Source organism: Tachypleus tridentatus, chromosome 9 (assembly GCF_004210375.1).
Source record: "Tachypleus tridentatus isolate NWPU-2018 chromosome 9, ASM421037v1, whole genome shotgun sequence".
Classification (NCBI taxonomy): Eukaryota; Metazoa; Arthropoda; class Merostomata; order Xiphosura; family Limulidae; genus Tachypleus; species Tachypleus tridentatus.
The window spans coordinates 102,067,853-102,093,044 of NC_134833.1; the positions used below are offsets into that span (position 1 = coordinate 102,067,853).

General features: G+C 33.8%; 1 protein-coding gene and 1 long non-coding RNA gene across 2 annotated transcripts in view; one reads left to right on the plus strand and one right to left on the minus strand.

Moving 5' to 3' along the window:
- Positions 1 to 10,368, minus strand: part of LOC143225909 (voltage-dependent T-type calcium channel subunit alpha-1G-like) — a 277,496-nt gene extending 267,128 nt beyond the window's left edge. The window contains exon 1 of the mRNA XM_076456105.1: positions 9,793 to 10,368. Coding sequence (XP_076312220.1) covers positions 9,793 to 10,079 — 287 coding nt within the window. The 5' untranslated portion in view covers positions 10,080 to 10,368. The remainder of the gene's footprint in view (positions 1 to 9,792) is intronic.
- The window catches only part of LOC143225913 (uncharacterized), a 45,479-nt gene continuing 28,378 nt past the window's right edge, over positions 8,092 to 25,192 (plus strand). The window contains exon 1 of the long non-coding RNA XR_013014195.1: positions 8,092 to 8,284. This is a non-coding gene — a long non-coding RNA (uncharacterized LOC143225913). The remainder of the gene's footprint in view (positions 8,285 to 25,192) is intronic.

Genomic DNA, 25,192 nt, shown 5'->3' on the forward strand with positions numbered 1-25,192 from the left:
TCGAAATTCAATTCCCCGTTATGGACATGGAAGATACCTCAATGTGGTTTGCTTTAAAACAAACTAGAACATCAACAATACATTAACCAAAGACTTCCACCAATATTTCCTTATATTAACGTTAGGTTAGACCATAGTTTTAACTTAGTCTCTAGAACATCAACATTACCTTAAACAAAGATTTCCATTTAGACTTTCACCATTAATGTTATCTTAGTCCATGTAAGCTGTGTCTCTATAAGTCAATAGTGCAATAACCAAAGGATTTCATCAATACTCTCATGTATTAAAGTTAGATTACACCCTTACAATATCATTCTCTATAATGTCAACAGCTCTTTAACTAAAGACGTCCACCCAGACATCTCAAATGTCAACGTAAGGTCAACCCAAAACCTTATCTCTGAAACACCAAAGGTCCAACAACAAAGGGTTCAAATTAATTATTTGAATGTTAACGTTAGATTGTGCCGTCACTTTAACCTTCTCAAGAATGTAACAGTACAATAACCAAAAACTTGAATCTAATATGAAAGTAGTCAACATTTTATCAACAGTCGCCGTAGGTCATTCTTTAAAATATGATCACTACATTACGCAAAAGGCGAAACTCAATTTCTAAATTTTCAGTATTATTCTACAGATATATTATTATTTACTTGTACTTATCTACAAACCATATATTAAAGGCACTTTATCATTTTCAACAAATTACAATATTACATCAGAAAATTTATTAGTTTTAAACATTTTATCATACAACCTTTCCAAACCGATTCAAAAACGCCATAGATTATAATGCACATAAATCAGCTTCCTCACAGTTACTTTAATAATTTTATACGTTTTCCTAGGCAAGTTAATGTAGCCTTGTAATATAACGGTTTCTTTTTTATATTATGCAACACTCTCTGGATTCTAACAAATGCATTACACACTTGAAATCCATCAAATTTCCCAAAAACTTCCCACAGCGTAACACAGATACATCATCTTTCACATTTTTCCTAACCATTCAAAAACACAGGTACACAACGTCTGTTAGCAACACTACATCTTAAACTACACATTTATAACCATCCACTAGTTTCCTAGTGTTTAAACACCGTGAAACGACGTTTCTTAACAACACTGTTTCTTAAAATACATATTTATTAACTGTATGGCAATTTCCTACAGTTTAAACATTGTTAAACTACGTTTCTTAACAACACTGTATTTTACACCACATATTTATATACTGTCTGGTAATTTCTCACCGTTTAAAAACTGTTAAACTACGTTTCTTAAGAACTATTTTAAATTACACTGTTATATACGTTCGTTTCTTACGACACTATTTTAAACTGTGGTAATTTCCTAGCGTTCAAATATTGTTAAACTACTTTTCTTAACAACACTGTCTTGAACTACACACTAATTAACGTCTTATTAGTTTATACATACTTTAAACTCTATACATTTCTCAACACCCACTTATTGCAACAAAAATATGCGAAAATAAAAACAAATTACCAATATTTATAAATACAAAACAATACTTTCCACAATCCTATACTAATCCATGCAAAACATATCCCTTAATACGTTAACTACACGAGCCTTTCAAACAGCTCTCAACAACATATCACCGATACACTAACGACTGTACATTTTTATCATTACATCATAGATATCAGCACTCTCCTATATCACTTATCACTTCTCCGAAGATTACATAAATTTCATCAAATAAACAGTTGACACTAATGTCTTTTACAATGCGAGTATAAAGTATTTTGTAGATTATCAAGGCAGAGTTCAGGAAATGTTCATCTTTAAACAAACTGATTTTAAGGGTCTGCGAGATTTTCATGGAAATGTTTCCAATGTCACGTTTCATAAATCCTCATGATATGCCTGCCTCCTGTCGGCCCCCCGCTAGTACAGCGATATGTCTCCGTATTTACAACGCTAAAATCAGGGGTTCGATTCCCTTCGGTGGGCTGAGCAGATAGCCCCATGTGGCTTTGATATAAGAAAAACACAAACACACGCCTCCTGTTGAATTTGATGAGCCTAACGAATTCATTCTCAGTGATATTAATATGTCATTGTAAGTACGGTTCTGATAAATTAACCCTCAATAAAATTTATATTTTAGTTGTAATTACTGTTTTGATAAACAAGTTCCGATTGATATTAATACTTAACTGCAAATACCTTTCTTATGAACTAATCTTCAATAATATCAATATTTTAGTTGCAAGTACAGTTCTGATAACCGTCATCATGTTAATACATGATCCGTAACTAAAGAAAACAGGCTTTTAAACATACGAATATATCCTTATACATGAATCCTATGTATAAATGAATACGTGTAATTTATAATCGATAAAGACAGGTTATCCGGAAATGTTTTATCAAAATCAATAGCAACAACAGGTAAACTACAGTGTAACGTAATATCTGGACATCGTGCATACACTGTAAAACAGGAGCTTGGGAATACAATAAACAGTTTACAGTTACAAACACAAAGTGTGTAAAGTGACTTTCCCCGGGAAAATGAAAAATCTACGAACTACAGCATTTTCACAACTATTCACTTATCAGTAAACTACAAACATTATCGTCAAAAACAAAAAAAGACTATTCGTAACTGCAGGTCCGACGCCTGTTTAACCATGCGTTCAAAACAACAACCGAAAACTCACACTATCTCCTTATACAAACTTTGTAATAGAAAATGATACAAGACTTTGTCTCTGCACAACCCTCGAAACAAGCAACCTATTAGTAACCTTTGAATAACGATAAAAAAAATTCTCTGGATACTATCCTTGAAAAAAACACTCGGAAAAATGACAAAAACACAACTTTTGTAATTTTTATACAACTCTAGGAACAATGATTGGAAAACAAGATTGTGTATCTATCTATCTATCTATCTATCCATACAACTGTCATAACGACGATTTAAAAAAAAAAGTGTGTGCATCTATCTATACAACCACCAGAGCAAAGAAACCAATATTGTATTTGGATAAAACTGTTTGAAAAATGACTAAAACATCATTTCTCTAAACAACCATCAGAACCATGACTGGAAACATTATGTTTCTATAAACAATCATCAGAACCATGGTTGGAAACATTACGTTTCTGTACAACGATTAGAACAATGGCTAAAAAACCTTAAACAACCTTCAAAACAACGGTTTAAAAAGAACATTGTCTCAATACAACCGTTAAAGTAATGACTGAAATACGATATAATTATCTATATAAATCTCTTTAGCACTGGCTGAAAAATAACATTATGCGTGTAAGTATGCTTCAAAGCAATGACTGAAAAACTGTATGCCTCAATACAACCATCGGATTAACGACTGTAAAAATAAATATTATGTATCTGTACAATCATCAGAAAAATGCTGAAAAATACTTTCTTTATTACTATTGTAAAAAATGATCAAGAAATAACATAATGGCTCTGTATAGCCATCAGAACAATGACTGAAAAACTACGTTGTGTACCTACATAACCATCATAAAAACGGCTGAAAAACATTGTCTCTATACCACTATTGGAAATATAGCCAAGAAACAACATTATGTTTCAGTATAATCTTCAGAATAATGACTGAAAAACTAAGCCTCGTGTTTTTGTGCAACCTTCAGGGCAATGGATAAAAGGCGTTATGTCTCCATTTCATTTCTGAAACAACCAAAGAGACAACTGTATTTCTCTATAACAACCGAAATATTGAAACTAATATCTTCAACAAGAATCCGTTTATTAATTAAACATTAAAAGCGACTTGAAGGCTTTCTTCACTTTTCGAATAAACCTTCTAATTAATATCCTACGTTCTTTAGTCTAAATAATTCAACCTTAAGTGAGGTGAAATAGCAAATATAGGAGATTTAGCAACTGTACGCAGTTTTTGAAGGTTACCAGATATTCTGGTAATTTTCTCAATTTTACTTTTTTTTAATATCCATTATAGTTTAGCAGGTCACGACAAAACTTATTTCTTGGTGAAAACTGAAGTAGTTAAAGTAGATAGTTAACCACTCTTGCAACCAAATTACGTTTGCAACTTGAGGACAAAAATATGCCAAACTGAGTAAAAGACCCGATAGAAATCATCTTCAATAGCGCAGTTAGTAAGGCAATAATTATAAAAATAACACATTAATACAACGCATTATTTATCCAAAAATTATATCAAAATCAAGCATATAAAAATTCATCATGAGTTACATTACCGAAAACTATCAACTGATATTACTACTACCATAAATAAAGCTCTATCACACAGATATAAATACAGTTACATGTACCAGTTAATTTGAATAAGTTTTCGAGAGTAGATGGTAAATTCAATGCATCAAGAACGATTACACTGCACAACAAAGTTGTTGCTTCTTAAACACTGTTGGGTGTTCCTTATAGATTTTTGGCTGCTGATCAAGAAAACAACATCCGAATTTGCCCATCACGTACCGTTTCATCGAAATCTTTAGTTTTACCAAGACATTGCTACAATTGAAAAACGTTATCAGGTCAACTGGAATCCGTCAATGCTTGCTGACTACTGTTGGACACTGCAACGTGATGCATCCGACATTCAATACAAACGAAAATCAGGAGCAAAACACTTTTAATTATGTTGAAATTAATAGTGTATTAGAAACATAAACATAATTAAATACGTTATTGCCGGTAAACAGTTAACTATCTATTTCTCAAAGTTCCTACGTGATGAAGCAAAACCAAAACTACATTTGTGCATACCCACCAGTGTTATGTATTCATATAAAGAGAGATAAAAAACGAGGGTGTGGGTAAGGAAGAAGTGGTTATATTCTCATTCCCTAGTGTTTCTTACACACACCGAACTTTAAACTGAAGCAAGTTTTAATCTATATCATTATTTGAAACTTGTAGCCTACGCGTTATATTTTTTATTCGAATAGTTTTAAACCCTAGAGTTACCGATGATCTCATGGGACATCATCAGATTTTCAAACATTTTTAAACTATTTATAGACCGAATTAGCTGTTGGTCACATGACCTTTAATGAAGTAGTCACAGAGAAAAATTAAACATAAATATCACCAGAACTGCAGTTAATCCTACTATTAATATTGAGGTCTCCTTTGTTTTTTTCATTAAAAATAATGATTTCGTTTAAAAATTTTGCCTGTTTTTTTTCTTTATACACTGAGTCTTTGTGCAGGCATTACTCCATATGACAATAGTATGTGTGCCCCGCCAGTAATGAATGATGCGTCAATTCAATAATTTGAAAATCAGTTTTTTTCTTTTTTTCAGACTTTTGCGATGGTCCATTGCAAAAACAATTTAATTCAATATTCCAGTCGCCAAAGTTTTCATGACTAAACAAGAGATCTGAAGTACTTGAACCTCAGTATTAAATATTATATTATCCGACATCCGATTCTCACATAACCTGTACCTGTAATGCACTGGCGCACATGCACAAAAGACGTCACAAAATCTACATGACATGACTTATCAGAATGAAATACGAATTAGTCGTGAATTGAAAACGCAAAAAACTGTTACAGTTTTCTAAAAGGTGAGATGACGACATTTGAGGAAGTTATTTTACAAATAAAATAGGAGTTAGGTATAACCTATAATACAAGAGGGAAGCAGTTCGAAGAATTGCAGTATCATTGTGTTATAATACATTATGCTTTCGTAATTTTAAGGCAAACAATAATATACAAGGTATTGTGTCTTTTATATTATTTACTAAGATGTGTCGATTTTACTAACAAAAGAAAGCAATACTTTCAATTACTTTTTTATTATATATATATATATATATATATATATATATAATTTAAGAATAACATATTTTGATTCAGCTAGAACGTGTTATGAACTTTTCACTAAAGGTTAAAATGATAATAAAAACATAATTTGGTCATTTTCTTTGAATGTCTTTATTAATGTCTTGTACTTAACGATTAGCTCTTCTGACTGACCCCACCCTACATTTTTAGCCCATATTTACACTACAGAGACTATCACTGGCAGCCCCCCTTTACTGTATCTCTTGCTCTATCGGCTGTACTCTCTACCCCTGCCCCTGGATAGTATAATCTAATACTTTTCGCCATATTTACCACACAGACTATCCTATCCCCACGCTGTACCAAAGAACCACCTATAAAAATAGCCTACGTATTATTTTCGTTCCCATCTGTCACTTTTGATATCCTACTCCCATCCTTTTTATTATAAACTTTTTTTCGAACTAAATATTGAAATAAATTGTCTTTACAATGTGCCGTAGCACAAATCTACTTTTTTGTGATCTACGGTAAAACTTTGGTCACACTTATACTTGTATGGCCGTTTGTTCATTTCTGGATAATCACATAACAGATTATAATTAAAACTTTAAAAATGGTGAGCAAAGTTAATCAAACAAAACTGTTTTATTACAACTTCAGAATTTTTTTTTTACTTGACTGTATGACAAAACTGAAAACATTAGACTCGTTCAAAAATAATTTTATAACAAAGTACCAAAACCATAAGACTACATAAATAAACAATTGAGAGCATATTAATGTGATGATTTATTGTGTAAAAATAGCATTCGTTTAACCAGTGCTGTTTATGATAAAAATTAACATTCATTAAACCATATTTAACAAACGACAAAAGCTATTATTATTTGTTTAAATACGTTGTTTTGGGTTATTCAATTAATATATGTTTAAGTCATTGTGGGATTTTAAGGTGATTAAATGCACTTGGAATGTCCTTTAATTGTAACAAAGACATTCTTTATCTAGATATGTATACTAATTTCTTCACTTCCAAGTCCTCTATCATTATGTCTTATTACATTAAATAATAAAAAAATGCGCATAGCATTGAACTTCACAACCCAATATTATGAACATGAAAAACGTTTAAATTTCGATATAGACTGGCTTTCCAACGAACTTGATCTTTCAAACTTGTGTGTGTGCATGAATATATTATAAGCTATTCTAATTTTACATTATAGTTCATATAACACGATAAACCACACATTCAAATCTTGCATCGAAGTTCCCGTACAATGGCTTACTATAAACAATTCAAACTTTACCTTTCTCTTTAGATAATTACAAACAAGTAGTTTAAAGGAGTTTTTTTTCAAAGTACATACAGAAAGGACTATCAGCAAAGCATATCTTGTATTACAATTGCACAATAATGTATTAGAGCAGCGTTTCTCCAATTGGGGTTGCGACGACACACCAGAGTGTCCGTGAGTGACGTACGAAATTTCGAAATTTCATAAAAATATTTTAAGAAATATTATTTATAGAATTAAAATATTTGTAAAGAATTAAATTTATATGAATTAAAACATATTAATACAATTTTACATGTACGGAATGTTTTCTTTTCAAAACAAAAATAACGATAGGTTTGAGGGTCCGCAAAACAATTTTAAATTAAAGGGGGTCCTCGGGTTACTAAAGTCTAAGAACCGTTGTACTACGGAAATGATTAACTTTATGGTTTATCTAGAGCGAACTATATGCTAGTGATTTTATACCTCGATATGTGCAGAATGGACCACAGCAGTGACAGCTTTACATCAACGTTTATGTAAAGTGAACTACATTGAGAAATTAGCATCTCGAGTTCCGTATACTGAACTAACGGTAACGCAAATATAAACAAATTAAATTTGGCTATTAACACTAAAAAACGTATAAGTAGAAACTAGGATTTTAATGGATCACTTAGCATGTGATACAAGTAATTCAGCTTAACATCAAAAGTTAAACAAACTACTTGAAATTCAAAGCTTAAAATTTGCTGATATTTCTTGACTGAATTATCACTGGAAAAATGCTAAAGTGTGCAGATAAGTGTAAAAACACAACTAATATGAACTAATGTAGCGAATAAATTATCTGAAATTCTAACTCAAGATGAGTGAAAAATGTTCAAATGAAATTCAACCCCCTAAAACGGTTTAGCTGGAAATGCGTTCTTCTGATTCCCGGTATGAATATCTATTACATGTAGCAATCGTAGTCGAGCGCCGTGTGCGTGATAAAAATTATAAATAAATGCATATATAAGTAACTGTGCACCAAGATAAAACAAACGCAGCCTTTGCTTACCATGTATTAGTAAGTGTAATTATCGCCATCATTCTAAGCAGTCTTTAGATCATATAGATCGGAAAACCCTGGGTATTCCTGGTATTCAAGCGTCTTTTAAGTTCACATTATTGTTAAGAGGTAAGTGGGAAACTTGTACGTTATTCTGTTTATTCGACGCTTAGCTTTGAGTGTGACATACCAAACCTAAATACTGTACATGAACCACAGAACACACATTTCCACAGTCCTACTTGTTTGTCATTTGTGACTTTCCAAATACAACTTTCAACCACTACTTGATCCCAACAATATTTATTCGAACGAAATAAGACTTATGTTTGACCACATAAATTCCAATCAACAGACGTTTTACAGCTTATGTACGTTCAAGTTAAAAAAAAAACAACGACAGAAAATCCCCGTAACTTTCATATTAAATATGCTTGAGTTATACTTTTTGTTTTTGTTATACAACTTGTCAAAATTTAGGGAATAGGTTAAAGAAAAACACGGACAATTTTATTATCATACTTCAAATAGAAACGTTTGTTCAAGTAAATAATCATACCTGAAATATTTAAAAAAAAAAAGGTAAATTTTAAAAATGGAATGCTCCAGTTACTATATGAAGTCCGTAGAAATACAGTGATATTAAATGGTCCAAGTTCAATTGACAAATAAACAGAATTTAGTTTCAAAAGAATTACGATTTCTTCATTCTATCACGGCCGATAGTTAGCCTGTTACAGACACCAGCTTATTATGGCCGACAATGATACTATCCCATTACCACCTATCATGTCCGATAGTGATCCTATTATCGGTACTATCCTATCATGGCCAACAGTGATTTTATTACTAGTAACAGGAAGGAAGGAATAATTCGTTTCGAGGTAATTCAGTTAAACTTAGTCATTCCTTGTGGATCAGTTATGGTTATCTTTGTTTTTGTGTTTTAGGTAAATCTTCTTTTTAATCTCCTTTATCTATTTGAATCGACTTTGGAACGACGTTAATATCGTATCAATTCGAGAATTAAGATTCAGATTTTTAGTACAGTTGATGTGTATTTCGTCAGGAAGAGGAATGTACGCCATTTTTTTTCGAAAATGCAAATAAGAATTAAATATTTTTCAGAAAAGGTGTCAGTAAATAACGACATATTTACTGACACAAATGGTAAATCTTGTGGAGGTGCAAACCAGTAACGGGGAAGGGCTATTCTCACCCTGTATTTTACCGACCATCATGAAAAAGGGGGTGTAATACAAAGTTTAGTGGATGTTTCAAAACAATTTTAATCGTTGCGTTTTGCCTCGATGGTTTTCGAAATGATTCAATATATCCAACGAACTTACGTTTATAAGCTCCACGACTCTTAAAATCAATAGTCTTTCACATGATGGCGAGTATCATTAGCTGCAAGGTACAAGGGTAATATTAACCAATGAATAACTTGGATTCAAAGTGGCTGACAGTGATAAGTTAACAAACTCCTGTTACCTCTATTACAGTTCCGAGCAGACACAAACTCACCTGTAGGCGGTTTTCCTTATAATGTCGTAACACCACCTCAAGTAAACCAGCCTGCTGTTGGTGTGGAATAAGCTATTGGTATACTAACACATTCACTGCAAAAAGGATATGGGTTAGTAATGAGACGAAGACACCAAGTCCTAGGCCAGGTGGTCTGGTGGAACCAATGCAGGGCTACCGGCATGAACCCTGGGTAGGGCAGATAGTCTTCTGAGTAACTCTCGTCATACAGACTGCTCCTATCGGAATGTAGAGAGCCTTGGGAGCCGGTGAAACTACTTGTGTCCGAGGAAGAAACTGACCGGTTATCATGTGGCTGGGAAACCACCACTGAGATCAGTTCGTACACATCACTGTCCATCGCTGCGGACCTGCGGCTGGTTCCCGCCGCAGCCATGGTTAGGGTGGCCCTAAGTTTAGAAGACGACACCTGAATCTAGACTGCATACCTAATCTCACCCCTGAGTGATTTCAAGATCGCCCCTCGTTGGGTTCATCGGCTGCTGCCCCTAATCATCTGCTTTCAAGGGTATTCTAAGTTGTATTCCGTAAACTGTATTATTTACAATTCTTAGTAAGTGCACGCACACGTACATAGACAAACACACAAATATATACCAGTAGCAGCCTGTATTATCGTTAAAAACACAAGACGTAAGTGTTGATCGACTTACGGTTGCCGCCAGTGTGGCTGCACTAAACAGAAATGAAGTTGATAGAGAGCGCACTCTACACGCACCAGATCGACTGAGAAAAGATTGCGCGCTGTCCTGGCTGCGTTGATTGGCGGCTTCTGCTAGACAGTTAGGATTATGGATGCCAGGTATATCTTATTCTTATTCAAATATTTCATGTACATCGAATGCGGTTAAAGGGATTTTTGTCAACAAAACGCAAATTTCTTATTAAGAAATTGGCAGTAATTAGTTTTATCACTAAAATCACATTTGTTTCTGCTATGTTTTATATTCATTTATCATGAAACAGAAATGTCGTGTAGTTTTCACTAATATTATCCGATAAACACAGTTACCTCAAATTTCTGTTATTCGGAAATAGCTAGGAATATATTGTGCCTTAAAAGGCTTGTGCCGGTAGAGAAAAACATTAGCTTTTTTCAATTAAAAAACTTTTTTTTTCTAAAGCGGTACTTAACACTTTAAAATCAGGTATAAAACACGTAATGCCTATCGTTTTATCTAAAATAAAAGACTCGCACAGTCAACGAGTATATGAAACGCGTGGAAATTGTGATAATGTTTCAGAACTTATAACTACTTAAGTTAAAATAAAGAACAAACAAATGCAGCTGCAGTAATCGAAAACAGAAAAAGGTTAGAAAATATTCAAGGGAGCAGAAAGGTGTACAGAGCATCGGTTTGGTTTGTTCTAAATTTCGCGCAAAGCTACACGAGGAATATCTGCGCTACCGTTCTTAATTTAGCAGTGCAAGACTACAGGGAAGGCAGCTAGTCATCACCACCCACCGCCCACTCTTGGCTACTCTTTTACCAACGAATAATGGGATTGACCGTCACATTATAACGCCCTCACGGCTGAAAAACGAGCATGTTCGGTGTGACGGGGATTCGAACCCGCGACCCTTGGATTACGAGTCGAGTACCTTAATCACCTGGCTATGCCGGACCTAGGTATAGGCCAAATTATCTTAATCGGTTCTGTAGCTTTTTATTTTTGTTATATATTATATTATAACATGTTTATTTATTGCTTGTGTTATTAACATCTCAATCGTAAATAATAACGTTTCATATTTTGGAATTATATACAAGTTAGAGAGACTCCTCGATACGGTATAGAGCACAATAAGTCGAGAAAAAATGATAAACAGAAACTGCTGGAACAAGTAATCGTAAATTAAGCAGGAAGTCCAAAGTTTGTTTGTTTTTTTTGTCTGAAAGATGAGAAGCACATCAAAGGATTTACTGCAATCCTTCACACCCAAAATGCTGTGCTGTAACACTGAAATGGGTTTTAAGTCATTCGATCAAGTATACAGTACTACAATCAATGATGAGTACATATATATATATAGCAGTACGAACGTGTAACATTTTTTAACAGAGTGGTTCTAATCTCTAAGTGAAACACTTTTATTAACTTCCCTTTAAGTTGTGCATCAACATCTATAACGCGAGGTATATCAGCATCTGAGTGGACGCCAACAAGCGTCTTAAAGATGACTACCGTATCTTACGCCTTGTGAGACGCTACATCATGAAAAACGCGCTCTAATTTTGGAAAGATAGTTTTAAGAAAACATATTTTGACTCGGCAACCAACACCTTGATGCAGCTTTGACTTTTTTCAACCTACTGAGTAAGTATAGTCAAATACATCATATTCTTCACAGTATATCGACAATATTAGTTAAATTGAATGTTTTATGCTATTGAAAATTCTTGTAATTGGTAAGTGATGAGATTACGATCTGTACGAGAGGCTGTTTTTAGTAGACCCTAAGCTAACCTCTTGTCTTGACCCATCACTTTTGTCTTGTAAGACGCGAGGGATTTTTAAGAGTATTTTTAAAGAAAAAAAGCGCGTCTTATAAGGGGTAAAGTACGGTATTTTTCGTGTAAATCTACTGTGAAACCGAGTAATGAAGATTTTGATAAAAGCTTAACGAAATAAGGAAGTGTTCTAACATTCTGAGAAATATTCACAGTTGCAGGATTCTAGTACTTTTGTAGGTTTTACAGGAATAACCCACGTGTAATAATATAGATTTATTTCTTTTTCTTTTTGTCCAAACGTTCTTATTTTTACTTGCTTGCTTAATACCAAGCTACACAATATTATCTGTGTTTGGTCCACAAGAGGAAACCGAATTCTAGAGCTTAGTATTATAGTAAGTCCCTAAACTTACCGTAGACCCATTACGGAACTTTATTGTTTGTAACTTAAATGTTTCATCACACATATGCATTTCGTACCCTGTGCCTCGTAAGCGTGAAGGCATATCACGCTTTAAATGAATGTACAATATCCGCAATGGGCAGGGCACGGACAGCCCATTGCGAAACTTTATAGTAAACAGCAAACAAATAAAAAATGTATCCTATAACTGAAAGAGAATATTAAAAAAATATATTGGCCGTTAAGTGTTGGAAATCCTTAACGGAAGAATGATCATATATTTCGTTTTTACAAAATAAAATTGGATTAAACTTGCCTTTTAACCGAATAAAAGTCGTTTCTAGCATTACTTTCATATATACATTAGTTTTACTTTTTTTTTTTCATATCTATCGTCAAAATAATATATTTCTAAATTGGTAATTCTCCAACGAGAAAATACGAGAGTTCAAACCACTGTTGATATTCTTACGAATCGATCTCCTTTTAGTCTCGTTGACGAAACGGGAAAAAAAAAAATGTAAACGAGAATAAGTGAACACACGATAAAGTAAGCACAATTTTAGACACACAGATTTAGATGATGATTTGTCTTTAGTTTGTGCGCCGTATTTTGGCAATGCCCATATTTTTTTCCTCCTTATGTGGCAATAACAAAAATAAAATATTTCTCATTTACAAAGTTCTGAATTAAAAGCTGCATTAATGAAAATATCATAGAGCATAAAATCTAACGGAAAACTCATGTTAGACTATTTGCCTAAGTAAGGCACACACTCGCTTGTTCAACATCAACAAACATACACTCCAACACAAGAAAAAAAACATATCTGATCAGTCACTTCGTAGCCATCAGTGTTTTGTAGGAATTATATGGTTATATTTTTTGATTAAATCTAACCTACTAACATTTCCAGAAACTGAGAATCACACATCTTATTTATAATGGAATTTTCCAATGGATTGCGCCACCTATTGACAACAAAACTCAATGCTAAAAGTGTACCTGAGCTGATGTTATGTGAGAGAAGGGCTTATTGATTTTAGTCATTCGTGACGTTCTCCAGTACATCTAAGAGTATCTCTTTCTTGCCGTCTACAACTGCCACGTAATAATGAATGGGGAGTTCATTTGGTAGCGAAGGCTACTTGCGTTTCCATAGAAACAGAGATAATGTTATCCAAGTTCTCAGTTAGTAAGGTTACGCACCGAGAAACCGGACTGCTTGTAGCTTTGATGACACTGATAGCCTGGGTAGACTTCAGATTAAACACGGAATTGCCATATTATTTTGTCTGTATAGAAAAAGTGATTATGTGGAGAAAAAATTATTACAAGTACGGACTCAAAACACCTAATGTCTGGACTTGCCAAAAAGATTATTAGAACAAAGTCTCTTATGATTCACATTACTAATGTTTACTTTGAACTACATTAGGCATGTAAATGAAAGATATGCAATCTATTAAGAACTACAAAGTACGCAAAATAGGATATAGCAGAGTGTACATATTTTACACTATTATTATTATGTGTCAAAATCCTTATACTTTTTTAAATAAAGTATTATAATCCGCAACTTAGAGTCTTCAAATATTTGTATTTTGAAATATTTAAGTCAAAAAATCTACATTATGAACTGTGTTACACGAAGTAATATGTTTTATTTAAAGTAGTGCAAACGTAGTGGTTTCTACATTAATACGTTTTAAAGACAAATGTGTGTGTAGGACTTCGTAATGCCCTTTGCTAGTACAGCGGTATGTCTCTGGATTTACAACGCTAAAATCAGGGGTTCGACTTCCCTCGGTGGGCTCAGTAGATAGCCCGATGTGGCTTTGTTATAAGAAACACATACACAGACTTCGTAACAAACCAAATCTAAATATTTGTACACATCAAACTACCAAAAAGTCACTAATACTTGTATATTATAAATACAAATTGTGTTTTTACTATTTCGAACTGCAGTAAATTGGTATTGTTTTTAGTTTAAACCGTCTAAAATCTAGCGATGGACGGCAAGTGCACTGTAACTTAAAGACAGTGTTGACGCTGATATTCAAAAGTGCATAAACAGTGTTTGCTTTTGTAATGAAATACAGTTCAGTAACTCTGATAATTAAAATTACATACATTCTAATGCTATTTATAGTTCTATATTTGAAACTGCTTATCGTCTACTAACGGTGATGTAGAAAATAACGTAAGGTCCACCAGTGAATGTTTTTTTAAACTGTGTAAATTATAGTAGAATTTATATTTGAAACTGCGTATATATAAAACTCTATAGGCTACAGAAGTGTTTGTATTACAAACCAGGCTAATATACCCAGTTAGGGCTAGTAATGTACCTCCTATAGTACTATATAATACTTATATAGTATACCGACACTTTAGAGTATTTTTCAGTTATGTTTTTTGTTTCTGTTTTTGCAATTTCGCACAAAGTAAAGCTATCTGCGCTAGCCGTCCCTAATTTAGCAGTGTAAGACTAAAGGGAAGGCAGCTAGTCATCATTACCCAACATCAGCTCTTGGGCGACTCTTTTTACCAACGAATAATTATAACGCCCACAAGAATGAAAGGGCGAGCATGTTTGGTGTGATGAGGATTCGAGCACGCGACCCTCAGATTGTGAGTCGAATACCTTAACCACCAGGCCATGCCGGGCCTAACTGCTTATTTACTCGTGCTGTATAAATACCAATATTTTATCAGTATTTCTCACGCTGTATAAATACTAATGTTTTATCAATACAACCAGTACTTTATAACCCTCATTTAGTGCGTCTACTAAGTCATTACTTTCTTTCTGTAGCCAGAAGACAAAAGAGCTGAGAAGCAAATCTTTTTCTCATATGTATTTGTAAGCAAATGTAAAAAAAGAAAAAATTTAGTGTCTTGTCCAAGATTTCAGTATTTTGTCCATTAACTATGACTATAATAACTACTGTTTCAGAATCGTATCTTCTTATAACAATTATCCTATAATTTCTTTTTCAAGATACCCCTGTTTCACTGCATATCTCATTTTATCCAATAAGTTACAAATTTTTGTTGTCATAACCACTAAACCAATAAATTAAAACACATTTTATCCTATTTAATGCGTCGCAACCTTCTGTTCTTGTGAACAATATATTTTCGTTTTGAACAGACAAATGTCTGTTTTTATAAATGTAGTTTAAGAATTTATCTGAGAAAAAGAAAATGGTGGAGTTTCATGTATGATAAAATTTGTTGTTTGTTTTTTACGTAAAAGAAGTTTTGGACTTTCGGATAACTGAGTTATCTATTTTGGGAGTGGTCATTTTGATGAGGGCTATTCTGGGGAAGGTTTGATAGCCGAATCAAATTGGTGTTGACATTTCCACTTACGAAATATATTGCACTTGAGGCTCCCAGATTCGACTTGCGTCACCAGTAATCGAAAGACTGAGTTTTGTAACACATGCTTATTTAGGTTTGATCCTGAAAGCAGAACTTTTCGTTTGCTTCGGAGTTATTTTGGTCTATCACGCAAACACAAAATGAGGCAAATATACTGAGGGACATGTCGCTGGATGATACGGCTCTGATAAAATCGAAACAACATTACCTTGTACCATTTACACCAGAACATTAGACCAATAAAGAACTTGAAACCGTGCAATAAGAAACTGTTTGTTTGTTTTTTGGAATTTCGCACAAAGCTACTCGAGGGCTATCTGTGCTAGCCGTCCCTAATTTAGCAGTGTAAGACTAGAGGGAAGGCAGCTAGTCATCACCACCCACCGCCAACTCTTGGGCTACTCTTGTACCAACGAATAGTGGGATTGACCGTCACATTATACACCCCCATGGCTGGGAGGGCGAGCATGTTTAGCGCGACGCGAGCCCGCGACCCTCGGATTACGAGTCGCACGCCTTACGCGCTTGGCCATGCGCAATAAGAAACTAAATTATGTTAGGCTGTATGGGTTAGCTAAAATGTTTAGGTTTTTATTGGTATTATTATACTTAATGTTATATAAATTTTCTCTGTTTTCGTAGATTTTGTCACCTTTTTAAAGAGAATCATTCATTATAATATCTTATTCACTTCTAAAACGTTCAGGAAGTTAATCATTTAACATTTATTATTTTGCAATATAAAAAACTAAGGTTAGCTTTTACAGAAATGTCTGCTATAAGAAAATATTCACTGAAATCACAATATGTGGACCTGGAAAAGTATGGTGTACGAACTTTCGCAATGGTTATAAAACTTTAAATGAAATGATATGATCTGTTATAATAACGTTTAGGTATGATTTTCAGATATCACTCTTGAACTGTTAATGTATGATATTTCACGCTTCATTATTTAAAACACTGAATAACATAGTCTGTTATAAAAAAAACTATTTCTCAGATATTTCAGAGTTGAGTCTGAAAATAAAGTAGAATAACGTTTTGATAATAACTATCAAAATAGTTTGGAATAATAGTTATTTTGTTTGGAAAATAATAATTTGCAAACTTTCAGAATGGTTATAAAATAGTGAGTAAAATAATCTGTTTTAATCAAGACACACTACTTTGTATCTTCTAACTAAAACAACAACCTGCAGGACTCGCTGTGTGTGCTATTGACAAGAGTGATAGTTTAGCGATTTTGTACTTTCTGTGATTCGAACTGTGTTAAACCAAACTATTATATATATTTTGTGGATGTGCGCTACTAGACCCTTACTTCATTTAGCAAATTTCAAGGCAATCCATTCAAAATTACCTGAGATAAAACTTCTCCAGTTTTCATTACCCTTCTTCCTTTTTCTCACCAAACGTACGGAAACTATTTGATAGAAAAACATACTTAATTTTTACGCGCAAAAGCTATCAAACAAAAGCCGCTCAAATTCAATAAATATTTTGCTCACGCTTACGCAAAAAGTCATGTGAATCACAACTTTACTTGAGTGTAAAAAATGACCGTTTTCAGTTTATTGATTCTTTTTGTCATATTAATTAAATACGGCTGATTTATTGCAGCAAAACTATAAGATGAAATGATCTGCAGACGTATAAGAACTGGTTAGGCCAAGCAAACTAGATTACTAGTGTATAACTCAAGTTTTCACACTAATCGTAAGGGAGGACAGCTGTTATTGATTATTCATTGGCAACTTTTAAGCATCAATTTACTAAATTTTATAACTTTATCCTAATAACAGAACATTTAACATCACGTGATATTAGCTTGAGCATTTAGCATAAATGATAATGCTCGATACAGTTGTACTGATCTGACGGAGGTGACAACAAGAAACTGTTAACCTAAATTTCATGGCGTTAGTATAAAGAAAGCTACTACCACCATGTATTCAAAATAATTTGATTGGTTTTGTAAAAGTAAAGATCTGTTCCAGATAATAAGATTACGATCCTAAATCTGATTTTGGTTTGTTGCTATCGAGTGTTACTTTTGTATTTGGTGTGGTTTGTTTTTGTTGTGTATTGATAAAACGTCATGACATCTAATCAAAAACATCTTAGGAATGATGAAAGGTGCGACAAACAAAAGTACTGGGTGTACGACTCAAAAGAATGAAATCAAAATTTGCGGTCAAATCGGTACCTACATTTATAGCATTGATAATAACTGTACAGCAAATATGCATTTATTAGCTAGCCAGGCCGCGTTTAGTGTTTAATAATTATACAACAAATATTCATTCATTAGTTAGGTAGGCCGCGTTTTGTGTTTTATAATTATACAACAAATATTCATTCACTAGTTTAGGTAGGCCGTCTTTTGTGTTTTATAACTATACAACAAATATTCATTCACTAGTTTAGGTAGGCCGTCTTTTGTGTTTTATAACTACACAACAAATATTCATTCACTAGTTTAGGTAGGCCGTCTTTTGTGTTTTATAACTATACAACAAATATTCATTCACTAGTTTAGGTAGGCCGTCTTTTGTGTTTTATAACTACACAACAAATATTCATTCACTAGTTTAGGTAGGCCGTCTTTTGTGTTTTATAACTATACAACAAATATTCATTCACTAGTTTAGGTAGGCCGTCTTTTGTGTTTTATAACTATACAACAAATATTCATTCACTAGTTTAGGTAGGCCGTCTTTTATGTTCAAATTAGAGCATGATGGTGAATAAAACAATTTTTGCCGCCAATTTTGACTTCATTATTTTACGTTGCGCGTTCAATCCATTTTTGGCCACACCTTATTTCACACTTAAGGTAATTTTCAGACATGGATCTGAAGAAGTATCATCTTTAGGCCTTCACAGCCAATATATTATTTTTTATAAAATACTGTCTTAATAAGATCTAAACAATGCTCATTCATTAATTTTCTGCAAAGCACGAAGCTGCACAATGAGCTATCAAATCCGATTTCTAGCGTTATAAACCTATTGACTTAACAATGAAGCCTTAAACGATAAAATATAATGTGAAGTTATAAGCCGTGAATAAGGCCAAGTTATCAGTTGGACAAAGATTCAAACAAAGATAAAATACGTGTATTAAGTTTATTAGTGATGAACATGAAAATACAGATACTTTCTTCGTGACGGGGATGGTTAAAGCACTCGACTCGTAATCCGAGGGTTGGGGGTTCGAATCCACGTCGCATCAAACATGCTCTCCCCTTTAGTCATGAGGGCGTTATAATGTGATGGTCAATCCCACTATTCGTTGGTAAAAGAGTAGCCCAAGAGTTGACGGTGGGTGGTGATGACTAGCTGTCTTCCCTGTAGTCTTACACTGCTAAATTAAAAACTGTTAGCGCAGATGGCCCTCATGTAACTTTGCGCGAAATTCAAAATCACACCAAAGCGCTCTCAATGATATTCACCCTGCTCACGTGCTCAGACCAGTGCAAACTATCAGTTAGTTACCTTATTAATCTTCACAGTGACGTATTCATACATAGTCAACGCAAATGGGTTGTTACATTTACATATATTTAAAACCTCTAACCATTTCTAGGTAACACAAATAACCCTTGTGTAGCTTTGCGCGAAATTCAAAACAAACCAAATCAAGCTTTTTTCGTTGTTAAATCCTCTGCTGTATCTAAGCCTTATCAAAAGCAGTATGATTTGATGTGACGTAGCGTCTATATAGAGTAGACGCCCTGATGAATACGAAATGATAATGAATACAAGAATGGATAATAAATTGGATTCTTTGAATGAAGATCGTTTTTATATATTTCTCTGTTTGAATAAGGTATATAATGACATTTTCCTCGTAAACAGTATAAAGATGTACGTTATTTGACGTCACTATTTAAAATGTTTGTCAACCATACTGGTCCTGAATAAAAAAAGTAGACAAATAAATTGATGGTAGAGAATATTTTGGTTTTGTATTTTAAATCTTTTCTTATATTTCAAAAAAATATCCGAATAAAGATCCTTAGGAATAAAAAATATCTGTTACTTGTGTTCTAAATATGTTTTTCATACATATATAAATAAATGAGTGTCTTCAGCATAATATTCAATGTATCTGACAAGTTATGACTATGCATAATCTTTGGAATAATGTAAAAGAGGCGTATTATAAAAATCACACTTACGAACCTAACGATATCGTTCTCTTGATGTTGAATAGTTGAAAGAAAATATATTCTATGAATGACAAATAATTACGTGAAGCTGACAACAAATTTATTGAATCTTCAATAGATGGCGTGATTACATACACATATTTCAAAACCCTCAAAGTAAAGTAAACGGAATAGAATTCGAAAAGGCGCCCTTCTGACCATAAGTCAAAGAAATGGGGGTTGTACTCTAGCAAATACTAAAAAGGTTGTGACAATCGAAATATTTATGATTTATAACACAAGCTTTTAAAATAGAGCTCACAACGACCAAAGAAAGAACCTTTTTCTTCATATAGCCTTCTCAGTTCCATTTTGATTGTTCATAATGTCGTGTATTTATGAATCGTAATGTGAAAAAAAAAGAAAATTTTAAAGACTTGCAGAATGTACAGGGTTTATTTGATCTTAATGGTTTTTTTTCTGGCTTCGTAGCCTAGTTTTACCACGAATAAGTTGTAACCATAGATATTTTCTGATATTGAGATTATTCAACACTGCGCTCAAGAACGTAACTAATTATTACCACTGTGTTAATAAAGTTACAAAACTCATTTTATTAAGGCCTAGCATGGCCAGGTGAATTAAGGCGTTCGACTCGTAATGTGAAGGTGGTGGGTTCGAATCCCGGTCGCACCAAACATACTTGTCATTTTGCCCTCCAGTGGCTCAGCGGTATGTCTGCGGACTTACAACGCTAAAATCCGGGTTTCGATACACGTGGTGGGCAGAGCACAGATAGCCCATTGTGTAGGTTTGTGCTTAACTCAAAAAAACATTTTACTTTCCCCATATAATAATTAAAAAATATATTTCTGTAAGTTCACCAAAGAGACTTTATCAGAGCCAGTAATACAATTATTATTATCATCTGGAGAGAAAATTATATTTTTCATTTTTTTTTTGCCAAAATGTTTTAAGAAATACTTAGTGATTAAAATATATGAATAACTCTGTAAAACAAATTGTTATATTTAATTAAAACTATAATACAATACAAGGAATACACATGATAAAAATTTATAAATTTTATCCGCTAATATTGTGTGCTCATATAGGCGAAACAATTTCGAAAAGAGAGTGATGAAACTTTACCCGGTATCAAACGTAAAGATAAAGATCTGAGTTATGTGTATGCTATCTAATATCACTAACTCGCTTCTCATTACGAAGTTCTAACAGAACTGGATCTTTGCTTTTTAAACAACAGAAGTTTCAATGCATGGTTAGAGTAGTCGCTTTTATTGTTTTCAGCCATTTTAGCATTCTTGTATTATTTATTGTACAAAATGCAGTTTTGTTCAAATTAGATTAATATGTGAGAGAAAAAACAATGAATACAATTATAGAAATTACTGTACGTATGCGGTTATGGGAGATGTTCCGCTGAGTAAAGGGAAGTGACTACAGGAACGTCATGTCTTGGGACCCTACAGACTCTCACAACGTCAGTACTCAACAACTTTTAAATTTATTTTTCTTTAACATCCCAATTTCACCAAAATTGGTCTTTGCAATGAGTATCTTACGTCACAAATAACGTTTTTGATTTTATATATACATATATATATATATGTATGTATTTTATGTGTTGAGATCAATTATTTAAGTAAAGACGTAAAAATATTAATTTTTCAAGTGGTGGCGTCCTGCCACAGAGGAGAGGGGAACATATCCCCACCCTAAATGCCTTTCCCTACGCTGTTCTAATAATCTCAAATTCATGTACAAACATTTAATTACACTATGTAACAAAATGTTTACTTTTTTCTTGTTCCTGGGCAGAAAGTGTCATTTCCCAATTGCTTATGCCTAAAGTAAATGGAAAAGACCTATTTTTCTCTTCAAACTTTGCTTCTGTGATCTTGGTAATAGAATTTTCAAATTTACCCATTTTCCAGAATATTCCAGGTAGATTCAGTGCTGAGAAGCTGACAGATAATTTTCTCGAATTTACAATAATTTTCAAGAACTTTCTAGAATTCTGTAGAGCTTGTAAGAATTTTCTAGAATGTTGTAGAACTTACGAGAATTTTCAATAATCTTTTAGAATTTTTCCTGGTAATATATATATATACAAGGGCTCATCACTCACCACTTCAGTTTAGTTCTAGCTGCCTAATTGAACACATAGACCTATATGATTTTATCAGAAATGGCATCAAGAAGCTGCAAGCATTCTCCAAACGCATTCTACTATGCACATGGCCAATTAATCAAGACAACAGAGGAAAATTCCTGATAGGTCTCCAAGGAGATGTTACCAAGTTTCCCTGTTTGCTTTGCCTTTGGGACAGCATGGACACCGCATCACTTTACAACAGGAAGCACTGGCCACAACGGATTAAGTTCTCTGTGGGGAGGCACAGTGTCAAGTGTGAACTACTAGTTTACCTTCAGAAGGAGTTGTTCTCACCATTGCACATAAAATTGGGTCTTATGAAACTGTTTGTCACAGATCTCGATAAGGAGTCTGCAGTCTTCAAATACCTTCGAGACTTCTTCCCTAAGCTGCTGAGGCAATGGTCAAAGCTGGTGTCTTCGTTGGACCACAAATAAAGAAGATCCTGGAGTACATAGAATTTCCTAAGAATCTCAGTAGGAAAAAAAAAGCTTGGGGCAGTTTTGTCGCAGTGGTTCGGGACTTCTTAGGCAATCACAAGGCCGAAATTTATGTGGAACTAGTTGAAGCTCTGGTGAAGAACTACGGCAAAATGGGCTGCAGGATGTCCCTGACAGTCAATATCCTTGACCCTCATTTTGATAAATTTAAGGAGAACATGGGAGCATACTCGGAGGAGGAAGGCGAGCGCTTCCACCTATATATACTGGACTTTGAACGCTGCTACCAAAGAGCGTATAACGAAAACTTGATGGGAGACTATATATAGGGGCTAGTACGTGAAAGTCGCAAATCTCGAAAAACTACTCACTTCTAAACATTTTTGCATAACTTTAGTATAAATACATGTAAATCTTGATTCATATGTTGTTTTATTCAGACCTTATGTAAATGAAAATGTGCAAATTTGCTCGTTTTTACATAGAAAATATGTTAATTTCTAAATTTCATTATCCAGATCACAAAAGCAAAGTTTGAAGAGAATAATGGCCATTTTCTGTACTTTTACAACATAAGCAATTAAGAAACAACGCATACTATCCAGGAACAAAATTTGTGTTACATAGTGTTACATATGTCCTAAATATTTCTTTGTATCGAAAACCAGTAAGTTAATCAAAGAAACAACGGAAATTGGGCAATACGAAAATGAAGAGGCGCTACACTAATTACTGTTTGTATCATTACTATTTTACAACGCTAAAGTCAAGGGTTCGATTTTCCTCGGTGGGCTCAGCAGATGGCCTGATGTGGCTTTGCTATAAAAACACACATAATTATTATTACTAACCCACTACTGATACAAAAGTACTTTTGTTGTTTTTTTTACTGTAGCTCCCTAAAAACAATTTAGCTGCATGTCGTCATGGTTTCCAAGACAACCTTATAAGACTCTAACAGGAAAATAATGTCATGATCTTTGAATCATAGATAATGTAGGCACCTTCTTTTTATTTGAAATGCTTGCGATTACATTACAATATCCTCAAAATTGATTAAAAGCTGAGGTCACATATTATTGTTCTAGATACTTTACTTTGTACAAAAGGTAAAAAACCTTCAAGTTAAAGCTGTAATCCCTCATACCATATATCATTCTATTCTAAAGTTGAAACATCTCCAAGTTACGACGTAATCTGCTTACAACTAGTATGAGATTATTAGTAATACTCTTGTAGTGGTGTGTTTTAGTACAAACACACATACAATGAGCTGTCTAGGCTCTGCCTATTACAGGTAATTGAACCTTCAATTTTAGCATTATAAGTCCCTACAGCTGACACGCCGGCAAACACAAGATTAATGAAAACTAAAATCTATGTAAATTCGAAGCGATTCAAAAGTTTGCTTCAGAAAAGCATGCTCATTCTTTTGAAGTTTCGTTAGTCTTTTTTCGGATTAATATAATCAAGAAAATTTGGTGCTGTAAATCTAAGGTAAGGACTCTAAGTTATGAACCACTCTGTACGATATTCTGTGGAAGCTGTATGTACAAGTTATTAATAAAAGTTGAGAATTTACAATAGTTTGGTATTCTAAAACTGGTCAAATTCTTCTCGTACATCATAAATTCACTAGTTTAGCTTCCACTTTACTCATGATAAGTCTTAAAATTAATAACTGGTGTTCCATTGCAAGTCGGCCCGGCATGGCCAAGCGTGTTAAGGCATGCGATTAGTAATCTGAGGGTCGCGGGTTCGCATCCCGTCACGCCAAACATGCTCGCCCTTTCAGCCGTGGGGGCGTTATAATGTGACGGTCAATCCCACTATTCGTTGGTAAAAGAATAGCTCAAGAGTTGGCGGTGGGTGGTGATGACTAGTTGCCTTCCCTCTAGTCTTACACTGCTAAATTAGGGACGGCTAGCACAGATAGCCCTCGAGTAGCTTTATGCGAAATTCAGAAACAAACAAACAATCCATTGCAAGTCACAACTGATGAATGATTTTTCATGTTAAAACGTATTGTTTGTACCTCGTGTTCTTCTACAAAACTTAAAGTTAGTGGCCATTTTCACGGCTCAAGGACACTTTTGGTCCAAAATCATGTTCCACTTTACAGCGTAAAATAGATTATCAGCTTCACGGATCAAAATGATGTTTTATTACACAAGTCACAAATAATGTTAGAAAAAACTAAGGTACGAAATAGATAACCTAACTCGGAATTCGGAGCTCATGGATGACTTGGTCAATCAACCTGGTAATCCGCTTCATAGGTTATAGTTGGTGAATCAACCACATGACACACGGATAAACCACTTCACAGATCGAGTTAGTTGACTTTTATTGCACAAAAGAGCTGATGAGTAATTTTCTTAGTTTTTATAAAGCAGTAGAAGGTTCTTCAAAGAGGCGATCTGCAGTGATCGGAAATAAGTAACTTTAAATTGTTGTTAA